General features: G+C 43.8%; 1 protein-coding gene across 3 annotated transcripts in view; it reads left to right on the plus strand.

Moving 5' to 3' along the window:
- The window catches only part of IPO9 (importin 9), a 595516-nt gene that overhangs the window by 113955 nt on the left and 466930 nt on the right, over window positions 1-14631 (plus strand). For all 3 annotated transcript variants that reach the window (XM_085600586.1, XM_085600577.1, XM_085600596.1), the window contains one exon: window positions 11252-11338. In XM_085600586.1, the coding sequence (XP_085456712.1) occupies window positions 11252-11338 (87 nt within the window). The remainder of the gene's footprint in view (window positions 1-11251; window positions 11339-14631) is intronic.

A 14631-nucleotide genomic window follows, 5' to 3' on the forward strand; every position in this document is an offset into this window, starting at 1 on the left:
AAATGCCCTGTTTTTAGGTACCGCCTGAGCCAGCGCATGCGCTGCTCTGCGAGACACTTAGTAAGCGGGGTTTTCAAAGTGCTACCCCATGCTTTTGGTGGCCTCAAGCCTGTGTGCACGCTAACGTGCATGTGCGCACCCGCCAGCTTTCACCGTCCGAGGCGCCATCTGGACCGCGATCAGTTTCACTTTCGAGTTCCACTTTCGCGCGCGCGCACACAACTCCCGTTCCCGGCCGCACGTCTGCATTCCCGTTTTTTTTATCTCAAGGAGTGAAGCGGCATCGTAACAGTAGTCAATTTCAACCAACCCACTCTACCTCGGAACATGCTTCGCCGCCCCGCAGTTTACTCTTTCTCGAAATTCACAGCCCTACTGCATCAACTACAAAATAATTATCAGAAAGTGCATTCATGTTCTGTACAAGCAGATATCCTAACCATCTACCTTGAAGATGGAGACAGGAAGATCTGGAACCATATTAATTCTAATCACAGGAATTCACTAAAAAGTAACTCTTGGACATGGATTACAAGCTCTTTAAATGCCAACAGGCAGGGAAGAGGATCTAAAATACATTTTTAGCAAAATTATAGACATAGTTTCCTGGAATATGGCAAGGTTCGAATTTTCTAAATTATCTAATCTTAGATACTTCCCCAGCAATTGCCTGCCTTCAAGAGACTTGAGCCTCTAATAAGTTTGATAAAAAAAATACTACTTTGTCTTTGAAATAACATTAGAAAGCTTGAGATGCGGTCATGCAAAGAGGTTTAGCTCTTCTGATATCAGAGAAATTAAGTGGGACTTTGAAATAATCCCCTTACCCATAATCCCCTTACCCAGCAAAAATTTCCAGTGCATGAAGTTAAAAATCCCTAAGGAAAGTTCGACCTCTGCAGATACGTGATTTCTGTTTAATGTTTATGCTCCTCCTGGCTTGCAATTTAGCGCATTATTGGTAAATATCTTTGAGCTAGTAGAATCATTCACACACTCTGGAATCAATCCGTCATTCCTTCTTTTTTGGGACTTTAATGCGAAAATTCCCAACACCATGATAACAGCATCCAGAAGGAAAGACTTTGATGAACTCTGTTCCCTACCAAATCCTATTTTTCCAGGGTCCATAGAAGGCAATATGCAAGGGAAACTGACTTTAGAGTCAGTTAACGGAATAATCTTGAACTGCAGAACAGAAGGCAATATTTCAGCATCATAGAAGAATGGGAGTCCCCGGTCTGTCAATATTAGATTACGTATTAGTAGTCACGACTTATTTCAGAAATCACAGTACTCATTTTACACAAAGCCGTGATCCTGCAATAATGAAATAAAAAATCTAACTAAAGCTTCTATCTCCCTCCTCTTGATCCTTATCACAAATGAATGGAGATTCTTTAATAGCCCACAAACTGGGCAGACTCATATAGAACACTCGCAGCTTGAATAAACTTAATACTATGAGCATCGCTCCGCAGCTGTTCCAATCTAATATGAAAATCTATCCAGTCCTAAATTTTGAACAGATCCTTACGGCAGATGTTAAAGCAATCCAGAAACTGGTTGCCCCGATAATTAATAAATCAAAACCGTCAAATATGAATAACCCTATAGATGGTATGTCAAGACACATAACTTACCAGCCGGGTCTGGTGGCTCAGTGGACTAAGGCATCCACTGCAGGGGCCTGTGTTCGACCTCATGGTCACAGGTTCAAATCCCGGCGGGTCCACTCAGCCTTTCTTCCGTCTGAGGTCGATAAAATGAGTACCATTAAGTTGGATAACAATAAACATCTGTTGTTCAGCGCCAAGAAATTAATGGGTGAACGTGCGCTTTACAAATACACGTTCTGTTATTTTTATGTTATAAATAGATTAATTTGACTGCAATTCTTCGGTTTCCCAGCCCCTAGGAAAAAAGAAATCTCCATCTTACAGAAAGAAAGTTAAAAACTGACCAGAAAAAGAGAAATTATGGCTAAAAACTGGGCTGACTTGAAGATGGCAGTTTCTCAAAAAAATAACCAGCAGTTCTGGCGCCTAATAACGAAAGCAACCGAAGCCCAAAAATCCCAAACAGCATCTCCGGTCTCCCAAAATGAATGGGAACGGTATCTACTGGAGTGCTACAAAACAAATCTGGTCAACCTTTGTCAAAGTGACCTTTCTAATAGCTAGCGTATTCACGAAACAGATTGTCTGATAATTGCCCGGACTGATGAACAAATTAAATCTTATATCAGGAGGGCGAAAGCCTCTGTTGCGATGGGATCTGATAAGATTCCTGTTACAATCCTTAAAAATAATCCTGAAGGATGGTGCAAGTTCTTGGCACCACTGTTCAGTCACAGCTATGAAACTGGTCGAATTCCAAAATCATGGACTAGGAGCATTTTTATTCCACTCTTAAAGAAGGGCTCATGCCTTTCTCCCAGTTACTACAGACAAATTGCTCTACCGGACTCAACTGGGAAAATCTTCGCTGCAAGTATCCTGGACCACCTGAAAGACTGTGCCTTTTCCAAAGGTGTGATTCCGATAGTCCAGGCAGGCATTCATCCTAAGCACTCAGTTATTGATAACATCGGACTTTTACAAACATTAATTGACCAATACATTACAATGAAATCCCAGATAGTCTATAGTTAATTTGTAGATTTCTCAACAGCTTTTAATAGGTTCGACAAACCCACCCTATGGAGGAAATTGAAGAAAATGGGGATCCCTGACAGCTTATTAAGGCTAATCGAGGCAGTGTAAACAGCAACGTGGTGTAGAGTCCAGATGGGGAGTGAAAATGGTCTAACTCGCAAGATGCTCACTTTGATCGGCCTTAAGCAGGGCTGTCTGCTAGCCCCTATACTGTTATCCATATTTGTGAATGATTTACCTGAGTATTTAGTAGGAATAAAGTACTCCTTCTGCCCCACTGCCCCCCCAATAGCTTTTCACAAAATCCAGACCTTAATGTAGGCAGACGATGTGGTCCTATTTGACCGAACACCGATTGGCCTGCAACACAACTTAGACGCCCTTTTTAGCTATACTGAAGAATATTTACTGAAAGTAAATATCTCAAATACAAAAGTGTTTGCCATTTAGGGGAAGGAAACCTCATACCCACTTTAACTGGAAATTGGGAGAGGAAAGCAAAAAGTGTTTTTAGGGAGAATGTTCACACAGACGCTTGAAAATAATTCTCAGCCCATTCAAGTGCACTAAAGAGTTTTTACTCTTTCTCAGGAAAGAGGCACTTCTACCCACTCTTGGAAATGTATCGAGCCAAAATTCGACATATGCATTAGAATACGTCCCAATAGATAAATGGCGTTTCATGCATAAGTGCGAAGGGAAACTACTACGGAAAATAACGAATACTAGTCAGACTACCCTGGTCCAGGCACTTCCAACTAAAACTGTCCCTGATTAGTGCCAATACAATCGCCTTGCCCAACATAATCAGATGGGCATATAATATGATACACGCAGGTAAAGATACCTTGCAAACTATACTAAAGCTCGCAACCTTTGAGGTTGGATAGAGCAATTTTACTTTTAACAAAAATCTTATAGTAGCTTTATCTCACTTTGAATGCAAAATACCCCTCTATTATTAAAAATAAAATATGACACCATATCTTAGCTTTGTCCTAGATTCTGCTCACTGTTCTCAACTATCCCACTATAGATCCTATTTAGTGTCTCTTGAGTATAAGACCCACCAGCAGTATCTGAGATTTACACTGGATCACAGGGTTCAATGCTGTATTATCAGGCTATACTTGAGAATCTTGCCTTTAGACTCTCATACTAAGCACTGGGATAAAACACGTGCTTAAACAAGACTATGTAAGCTCTGTAGTGGAGGGGAACAAGACCTATCCCATGTGCTATACATCTGTCCAAATACATTGATAGTAGAAGGCTGGCATCGTTTTTTAAACCTCATGTACTTTAGACACAAGGTATTTACTGTTAACAATGTGATCGTTATAATTAATTCTCTTCCTAATGAATTTGTTTGTTACAATCTGAATACCTTTTTTAAGTATTTATCATCAATGTTTTAGACAAACTGTATTTATTATCAAGTCTCATTTTTGTTTGTTCTCTGTATTCAACTTTAATTGTTGACCTTGTTAAAGGTCTAAATCAATTAATACAAACATACTTACTATAAAATGTTATTCACAAACTGCACTTCTAAAGTACTGCTGTGTTTTTTGCAGTAGTACTTCAGAAGTATCACAAAATGCTGCTTGTGAATAGCCCTCAGACCCTTCAATTTGGTGGAGACACTTTTGGTATAAATAGGGAATAGCTAAAAAATATTAAACTTACTCAAAAGTGTAAATAATTTTATGTTTGTGAATCAGGCCCATAAAGTGATAAGTTTAACAAAATAAATTAGTAAATGTGCGCCCGTAGAAGTACTCATTGAATGGGTACAAATGTACTATTTTTGGGAATTCACAAACATTGGTAGTATATGACTTGGAAAGCTGTGACAATCTCAGGTTTCCAGGCATACTACTGCCAATCAAACACCTAAAAGCTGATGGGATGAATGCTTGCAAGTGGTCTAACCAGTAGCAATCCCTTGGGGTAGCATTCGAACTCCCTGCTTGTTGCCCAATGTGCCACTGTAGACGGAGGCACACCTTATGCAAATCAGTACTGACCCTCTTCCTCTTGGTTTTCTCACCCCTCCACCTCCATTCTTTCTTAGTTAGGAAATGTAAGATTTATACCCACTGAAGATCACTGACTAAGTAACGCCCATGCTCTTACATTGTGATCTGGGTGCAGTCTCTGTAGTAGTGCAATCCAGTAGTAGAAATCCAGTTGCCTCTGTTGTACACAGTATAGCTCAGTAGAATAATAGAAAAACAACCTAAGTAATAACCTGTTGTATCAGGGTTGTCTCACTACATCTATTATTTGCTTATTGGGCCAATCTCTTTGGTCTTGGTAGATACGCCAGGGCAAGATTCAACCTGCTCCTACCAGCTAAGAGATTACATATGCATTTTAATTATGACAACTCACTTTATTTTGTGTAATGTGTTGCAGTGGTGTAACATAGACCCCCCGCGGTGTAGGGGGAGCCCAGTTCCAGGGGGCCCCATCAGCACATACCCTGGCCTGAGACCTCTTGGCTGAGTCCGAGGGGGGGCCCCCCCTCAGGTTTTGTTACGCCACTGGTGTGTTGCTCCTCATATTGCTCATGTTTCTCCTAATCACTTTAAGTTTTTAGAATTATCTGATCTGAGGGGGCCAATTTGGGTTTCTATGCTGGCTCACCTTCCTGTGAGTTTTGCTCTAATGCTGTGTGTTGCTGCTATTCATGAGCTGCTTAACACTGCCTTAAAAGCCACCAATTTGTTGTGACTTCTGATGCGGTTCTCTTGTTGGCATTAAACTCTGTCAACTTCTTCCCCCAAAGGAAGGGTCCTCCAGTGCTCTGTGTTGCAATCTTCACATTCAGATCATGGATTGGGTATGTCCCCAAAAAAAAAAAAAAAAAAAAAATAAGTGGACAATCCGTGGTTTATGGTCAGCATGTCCTAACCCAGTATTCTGTGCTAGCTAACTAGGGAAGCAGGTCCTAACTGCTATATATTTTATCAAGTTTAACTTTGACGTCGTAAATGGAGGAGAAGGAATACTCTTTAAGATTGGTATGTTCCTTTGCCCAGACATCCGTTGGTGACCAGTATTTTCGCAAAGTTGACAAAGCCTTGGCTATCCTTATTGATGCTGCCATGGCCAGTGGAGATTGAGATTTATCCCTGTAAAAGTCCTTCACCCCATTACAGCCTCCACCCAGCGGCATGTGGGACCAAGTACACTGGGTTATTACTACTGATCGGGGGTCATAAAATTCTTCCTGACTAGTGCTTGTGGCGTATACATTAGTTAAAAGTACCTCTTCATCATCAAGATGATCCAACAGAAAGACACATCTGTCCTCGGTGTCCACCATCTGTCATGGAGTTTAGATGGCAAAGGCTGAGTATCCTGTGCAAAATAACTTGTGTAAGGAGGTGACTTTCATTGCAGGGGGTACCACTTTGGCATTTTTGTGAGCCCCTGTCTTATTGTAAGCCACAGCGTGGAAAGGCTGAATGTCCGGTGTGCAAACCAGCATATGCATAGAACAGGCAAGCTTCAAAAGTGTCTTTACCTTGTTCTTGGGATGATTGTTTTTCACATTAGATTAAATAATACACTTTTTGAAGTGCCATACTTATTTTTCATAGATTCAGTTCTACCGTTATTTTTTCCTTTCACCAATTAGCTCCCACCTTTAATTCTGAGTTTGTCATACATATCAATATTCTAATGTTGTTTTTAGATTAGAGCCTGATTCTATTGTTAGTAGTCAGCTGAGTTGTCCGGTTCTTCAGAATGTGGCAGGGGGCCTAAAAGGAAGCCATAGTATTGGAAGCAGTCAGGTCAAATCCATTACTAGCCCACCTTGAAGTCAGAGTACTCTAACTGAACTTGTTTCAGGGTAAACTGAGAGACTTGCATCCACAAGTCCACAACAACAGCTATGCTATTCAAATACCCATTTACCGAGCAGGGCAGGTTGGGTATTTAATCTGCAGTCAGACATGATAAATCAAAAGGATAGTCCTAAAGGCAAACCAAACTGCTTGGTGTCTTTATTCCTGCTAGAATGGAAACTGGTTGAAAATTTCACATTGAGTGATTTAGAACAAACTGAGAATTTTCACACACACAAACCACTTTGCTGGACAACTAGGAAATTGATTGAGGCAGGCGAGCTCAAAGCACTTGGTCAAATGCTCATTCCGTATCTGAATAAGAAAGTACAGCAGCGTTCCTTGTTGGAAAGTCTACAGCGCTGCCTGAATTGTCGTTAGATTTTTAAGGAATTCACTGTAGACTTTGAACTTGTGAAAGAGTCCAAACTTGCAGCACTGGGTCTGAATTCCTATGCAGAAGTGCCAGCACTTTTTGATGGGGGGCATGGCTTGCTGCCGATTAAGATTGTCAAGATACCAGACTGAACCGCAGGAGTCGAGGATGGTCCCAACGCCCCTCCGCTGCTACACCCTCCAGAGCAAGTAAATTCTGGAATGGCGCAACCGTAGTGGGGAAAGGGGAAGTGGACAGAAAGAGAGACTGCCTTAACACGAAGACTCGGAATGCTTCTTCTGGTCTCCACTACTCTGCTTGGGTCTGGATACTCAGCACCTGTGTAATGACAATGCATTTAACATTCTACTCTAACATCTCTTAAATACATATATATATATATAGTAGAATACAATTACGAAATTACCCATTTAGTCAAGGCTTTTGCTTCTCTCTATTTTAACTTTTCTGAGGTTGAAGGAGGATGAGTATACTGTTTTAATGTTCTTGTAGCTTGGATGCCAAGAAACTCTCCTCTGAATATTACAAAAATAAAGTCTTCTATCACAGCAATGAAACAATGAAGGAAATTGCTGTACCTTATCTTCTTGCTGAAATATTAGCCTCTTGAACTGCTTACCAAAATGTTCCACTATGCTTCTTCCGAAGGAACGAAGAAAAGAAGGTAATTAGTTATGCAAAATATTTCAGTTAGGAGAAAAACCCTACTAGCGCGCTAGCATAAAAAATGTTCTTCACAAACTTCTGAACTTGGTTAATGTGCAGTGAAACCTTCTCTTGCTGTTTAGTGGAAAAGTGACTACTAGAAAATATTTCTTTTGAGGGTTGCAGTGTACGCACATTAACACTGAATGAATTCCTGGCGAAGTCCAGTTTGACGGGAACCTCATAAAAATGATGAATGCCAGATGCTTGCCTGAATGTCTTTTTCAAGTTTAACTGAATGCGCTTTAAACTGTGAAAATATTATTTTCTAACTTCTCCTGACAGGAACCAATTAGGCATGAAGAATGCCAGACACCGGTTTAAATGTATTTTTCCAGTTTTACTAAATACGTGTAGAAAATATCCGGAATGATTATTTAGCTTTTCAGAGCCAAAGCGGTGACAGGAAATAGTCGAAAATACAGCTGAAATCTTCTTCCAGGAATTTCTGTCAGAAGCCAGACTGCAGAGAGACGTTATTGCGTCTCAAACGTCAGTTGAAGTGCATTGAGAGTTCGCAGCGCGAGAGCTTTTCTTCCAGCTAGAGGGCGCAAGGGTCAAAACACTAGACTGCTGACCTAGCCTTATCGGTCTTGACCTGATTCTTTCTCCATCTTGCTTCTGAAGACAAATTACCCTTGTCTTCAAGGTTTGACTGGTTGACGATCGTAATCTCCTCCATCTTTGGTATTTGCTTGCCTTTTTGAGCTCATTACTGATTTTCCTTACCTGACCTCCCGACGTAATTACGACTGCAGAGGTCTTGACAAAGATGGCCGCATCCTAGAGGCGCTCCGGGGGCATTGTAGATTCCTCTAAAATTCCGGCACATAATCCGTACAATCATCCTACCTTGAAGACGACCATAGAAGGCCAGAATCAGCGGTGCACCGATCGATCTGCCCTCCGGGCGTGTGAAGCTGGAGGGATCGGGTGAGGCGGTGCGGCCTGCGCACGAGGCTGAGGCCGGGGACTGGCCTTTGACTCGGACCCAGCGGGCGACACTCAACTGCCGGCTTTGTGAGCACATCCATCAGAGCCGGCGGCCTGTACTGGGGGCTGTGCGGAGCGGTCGGGTACCGACACGAGATCGTGCCGGTTCCCCTCCCCCTCTTCTCCCCCCCCCCCACCCTCCCTCCCCCTGGCTTTGGCATCGAGAGGCGGACGGAGGAGGGACACCTGTGGCACTGGCTTCTGCTCGACCTACAGCTTGACCTGCCCTGAGGTGCTTGGGGAGGAGGACGGTCATGCTGCCTGCTGCTGCTGGGACCTGCGGTGAGTCGGAGCCCATCGGGGGATGAGTCGGGCCCCGGCTCCAGGCGAGGACTGCTGACGGGGGGAACGAGGTGCGGGACGGAGGCGGGAGCACCCACTTGGTGAAGAGTAGGGCCTGGAGAACCCAGCAGAGACCCGGCCCTCCACTACTCCTGAGCCCCATCTGTAAATGCTCATCTCCAGGGGACACAGCCCAAGCTAACAAGGACTTCGTGGTGGAGGCCATTATTGAAGCCATAAACTCTGGAAGCGACCCCTGGGGCGTGCAGGGCGACCCGGGGCAGCATTAAGCCGCAACTACTAAGAGGGACACCGACCCCGGGGAGAGCCGGCTGAATTAACGCCCGGAGCCCATTGCAGACCTGGCCTACTGAACAGGTTTCTCCGGGGCATGGTCACTGATGCCTGCACTCGGACGGTCTATACGCCCGAAGTGGCTGACAGAGGTCACTCGGCCAGGTGGAGTGCCCCCCCCCCCCCGGGACCGCGTGTTTCTTGGCGGTGCGTCCAATACTAGCGCTCTGCCCCGACACCTTTCAGGTAATTGCGCGGCAGGAAAACCGACAGGCCGCGCGTGGAGGGACAATCCCGCGGCTGGCGGCGGCGATTACTGGCCGGCACAAAGTTCCCCAGACAGGAAGGGGGGGGGAGGGGGGAGTGGGGGGCAGGGGCCCACCCACAACCGCCCAGGGCAAACTGGACAAGTATGCATACGCAAAAGACTTCCCGGCTCTGCCGGACCGCAAAGAAATGCCGGACAAAGCCCCGGAAGGAGATGGAGCAAATAAAGTGACACTGGATGACATTATGGCCGCTCTCACTAATGTGCAGTCAACGGTGGGCACCATTTCTACGGATGTATCCTTCCTACGGGCTGACTTCCAGAAAATGAACGCAAGGGTCACGGAGGTGGAACAAGTAACGAAAACCCTGGCCGGGGACACAGCCACATTGCTTAAAAAAGTTAGCCACCTGGAGCCTGAAAACAAAATAATGGCGGCGAAGCTGGGTGACCAGGAGGGGCGCTCTCGCCGCAATAACGTCCGACTCACAGGCATTCCCGAGAGTGAAGGGGGCCTTGCCATGGACCTTTAGGTTTAGGAACTTATAAAGACAAGACTCCAACCAAGGGGGCTCTCCACCTTTTTCTCAGTAGAAAGGGCGTACAGGGTGCCAGGCGGTAAGCCTAAGCCTGGAGCACCTCCCAGACCCGTCCAGACCCGAATTTTTAATTTCCGTGACCGGGATGCAATACTGCCAACAGCAAGAGTGGCCCCGCCGAGTCGCATCCAAAACTCTGTGGTATCCTTTTTCCCGGACTACACAGCTGCGGTTACCAAACGTCGCAGGAGCTTCTTAGAGATTAAAAAGGAACTTCGGCGCAGAGAATTTACTTACTCCATACTATTTCCGTCGAAGTTCCGAGTAGTGGCGGACGGCAAAACTTGTTTTTTTTACACTCCTGAAGAGGCCCACGACTGGCTCGAGGGGTGGCGACGAATGGACGGATCCAGACGGTCAGAGAGACGCTAACAACAGCGAGGGGTGGAGGGGGACGCAAAGGATCACAGTCGAGAGCAGGAAGACGACAGCGCACAAAGGTCGGAGGCTGAAGAATGAAAAAAGGGGACGGGGCACAAATGGACATCGCCGACCTTCAAGGACTTATTCAAGGGCTGCCAATAAAGAAGTAATGAACACGCCGCCGGATGATATCCAGTTAGTGTGACCGTCTTCATCAGACGGAAGGGCAGGCCAGGGTCCGCGGCTGTAGGACTAGCCGTGCGGCTAAGGCGGGATTCGAATGAATAATGATCTTCAAAGAGGGGTTAGACTACAGCGATCCCTGGACTTCTCACCCCCGAAACGCAAGTACTGTTACAGGTATTGGGTATGAAGCGCTCTGCAATGTTGGGGTGGCGGGTTGTTTTAAATCCGTCTGGCAGGGAGGGGGATGGAGGGAGTAGGTACGTTGTTATGGTTGTTTTTTCTTGTTGGCGCGCAACACACAGGCACTCGTATATGACACCTTTCCAGACCTGGGTTGGCAGTGGCCCTGTTCATGTGACTCTGTTATACCAACTACACACTCTAACAGTAGTGACAACACCAAATAAAGAAGTGCCAGCACTTTAACCTTTTTAGGTGTTGTAAAAACAAAAGTTGCCAGGAGGGTGAACATAGTGAGTTGCAGAAAATGAACATTGTGGGGTTAGAAGTTTGGTAATACTGCATTATGAAGGACTGTAATGCTGTTGAAATAAAATGCAATGATGTATGAATTTATTTTCTGTGTCTGTGCATTCGGAAGGTGCTGAACAATTACTATATAGTTATTGGTCGCTTTTTTCTGACAGGTGTATGGGATACGCACAAGGTCGCGTGCAGTGGAAATCTTCACCACCTGTGCACACATGGTTTGCAACATGGAGGAGCTTGAAAAGGTAGGAAAGCTTGATTTCTTTGCATGTGTCCTGTCCAGAGCAAATAGCAATACGAGTTTAAATAGGTTTTTTATTTCATTTCCCGCTTTGTGTTTCCATTCATGACCCACATGTGGATAGTTGGTACAGCTTCCTGTAATGACCATCTAAGATCAGAAATGTTCCTTATACACGCAAGACCTCTACAATCTACACTGCTCTGCTGTTTCTGTACCTTTTCCACACACAACTACTTATCTGCTTCTAACCATGCAATGAAATGGTTCTAGCTGGAAGACCTTCATTGACACTTTGACTTTGATGTAAGTAATTGGTATATGCAGGTCATTAGCTGGCTGCAGCATTAGTTGTTAAGAAGTGAGTTTTAGTTTTCATTCCGTTTCTGAACTACGTGTGGTTTAATTTGGTTTCCAAACTACATGTCCTCAGATCTGATCTGCATGCTCAAATGAAACTTTGGTGCACATTGGTCAGGGGTTTTGTAGCTTGCCCTCTCGATGCATTGTAAATAGACTTGCAGAGCTTCACCTCTTGCACTGCCTGGATTCCCTCCTAGCTTCCATTGCTTTTAGACTGCTTTTTAATAATTCTCCAGTACTTAATTTCATCATGCTCCATGTTTGTTCCATTCGTATTGCTTGTCATTCAAAACCTTTTCAATAAGTATTTGTTTTGAATCAACATTGTAAGCTCGTTCTGCCCCCTCCCCCAAAACCTCACACCCCGCTCTTTCATGTTGGATACGTTTCTGCCTTTTGTGCGGGCATAGCCTTTTGTCATGTAATATAAGTAGTTGAAGCGTTTAAATGATTTCCTAATGAAGGAAGGAAAAAAGTATCATTGCTCGATAGGAACTTCTGAAACATAATTGGCTGTAATCAACCAGTTTTTAAGGATACTCCTTAGTGCTGACTATAGTTCATTACTTCTAATAGGCTCTCGTTGCTGAGCGTTTCACATCTCTTTTTAGTTGCTGAACTTTAGTAGTGTCAAAAATTGCTGCACCATAACTTAGTTTCTTTTCCCTTGAAGGTTGTTCTGAATGTTTTATTCATGTCTGTGGTAAGGTGGTATCTCCCCCATATTATTCCTCAGCAGTCTTTTTCAGCCTCCTGTTATAGTTCACAATATATTTGCGTGACTCCATTCTAGTCTTTTGCTTCCACTTACTTCGATTTAAGTGTCTTTGTCCACGAGTGTCTTTGGTTCCGCATAATCCCATGTTGACTTAAGCGTATGAACAGTTCACCAAAATGACATTTCTTTTGTGTTTTAGCCTTGTGTGTCTTGATCAATGCAATTTCTTTTGTATCTCCTCATGTTGAGGGTATCTGAGTGTTGTAAATAAAACAAGCTGAATCCTTCTTCAGAGGCACAGAAGCAGTTTATTAGGCAATAACTGATTGACACCTAAAGGTCTGGCACCACAGCTGAAACTGTTAATCAGATTTCTAAAGTGCACAGCTACTCCACAGTGTGTGCCGGTACTGAGAAAACATTTCCGGCAGTACCTCAAAAAAAAAAAACTTATGTACGAGTGTACATTTGTGGTGGTGCCTGCACACTTATACATCACTCTGGGGCTGCAGTAACGGCATGACGAATATACACTTGTGATGACGATTGCACTCAGATACAACATTGTGATGATGATGAACAGCGTTGTCAAAAAGCATTTGGCGTAGTCCGTAGGTCTGCAGTAGCCAAGCCAAAAGGCGAACCTGATTTATTTATTAATTTTGAACAGCCTTTGGTTGCATGAAAGACTTCTTCAGCAAAACTGCGAATCTTTAATGTGCCACCATTGGTTATTGGTAGAGGAGAATATAATACATCATAACAGACACAAGTGCTTGATATTGTGCATAATAGATGCAAAATCTAATTCCACTTTTCATCACCTAACATACTGTCAAGGGTTTGGAGACAAATTGCACTGGACTAGCAAGTACAGAAAGTACACTCTTGCATAAAATAATATGTTAGAGTTCGCTCTAAAACATCAACAAAACTAAGGTGTCTTTTCCAGCTTTAAAGGGGAATGTTGTCAAATTCTGGAAACAAATGTGTTGAGAAAGTCGGAATCTACAACATGGAGCCTACATGTGTTCTGTATATGTACAAGGCACCTACTGTTATATCTTTGTATGAAAACACCACAGAAAGTTTCTTTGACTGAGAATAGGGAAGAACAACTGCTATCGGCTCAAGCGTTCTGCAAAGGCATGGCCATGTTAGCAAATGTTGCATTGTCACAAAGGCTTATTAATTTATTCTTACCTAGGCGACTGGTTGCTTAATACTGACTCCAGTCACAAGGTGCTTTAGAATCTGCAGACAACCACCTCACTACTTCAAGTCTTGGGTCTGTACATTTCTGGTTCTCACTGGTATCCCACACCGAAAATCAAGGGATGATAAGTTATTTTCTCTGGATTGGGAGTTACCACGTGGACCCGGGAATACCGGGTCCAAGTCCTGCATGTAGAAATAACTGACCAAAAACGGCACACATTTGCTACCTGTTTCATTCAGGTGGTAAATAGGTGCAGGAGATGTTCTGGCATGTAGTAAGGTATGAGGTGTTGGGGTAGAGCAAAGCTGATGATAGGGGACTGTTTGCTGTTCCTCATGTTGTCTCCAAAGAACATGCAAGGGTGTGGGAGAATCTTCGCACAAAGACTTGGGTCAGCAAACCCCAGAGTTTCTGGACCTGTTGATTCCAGAGCAGGATGTACTGGGAAAGATAAACAGTCCAGCATCAAGATTGCTCTGTGTCCCTGCCCTTGGCCACTCGTAATGAAAGCCATAGGCTTTTTTTTGGTTAATGCTAAAAATAAAGAATCTGGTTCCTTCATAAGACAGTGTCCTCCACAGAGAGCAAGTGTTAATGTCATGTAACAACTACCAAACATTTGGCTGATTGACCATTTGCATTTTTTTAATCCTTTAATGCAAGATTTCATAAGCAGACACTTAAAGATTGTCTGGAAGACCTATAATCTTAGAAAACGGGGAACTGATGCGAACAAATCTTGAACTACTCCTCCTCCTTCTCCTAGTCAGTCCCAATTTCTGTCATGTAAGAACAACCAGCTTCATGGCATCCCAATTTATAAATCTCCAGCTCAGATCATTGAAAGGGATGTTTTGGTGGAAGGATGGGGAACCCATCCGAGTGGCCTATGAGGGTAAGCAGTTCCCTTCAGTGCAAAAGGATCACACAAATAGGCTTGCCATTTCTTTCTTTCCAGAATTATTTTGTATTTTCACCTAAATCTCAGTCTGGCTTC

Source organism: Triturus cristatus, chromosome 1_2, assembly GCF_964204655.1.
Source record: "Triturus cristatus chromosome 1_2, aTriCri1.1, whole genome shotgun sequence".
In the NCBI taxonomy this organism is placed as follows: Eukaryota; Metazoa; Chordata; class Amphibia; order Caudata; family Salamandridae; genus Triturus; species Triturus cristatus.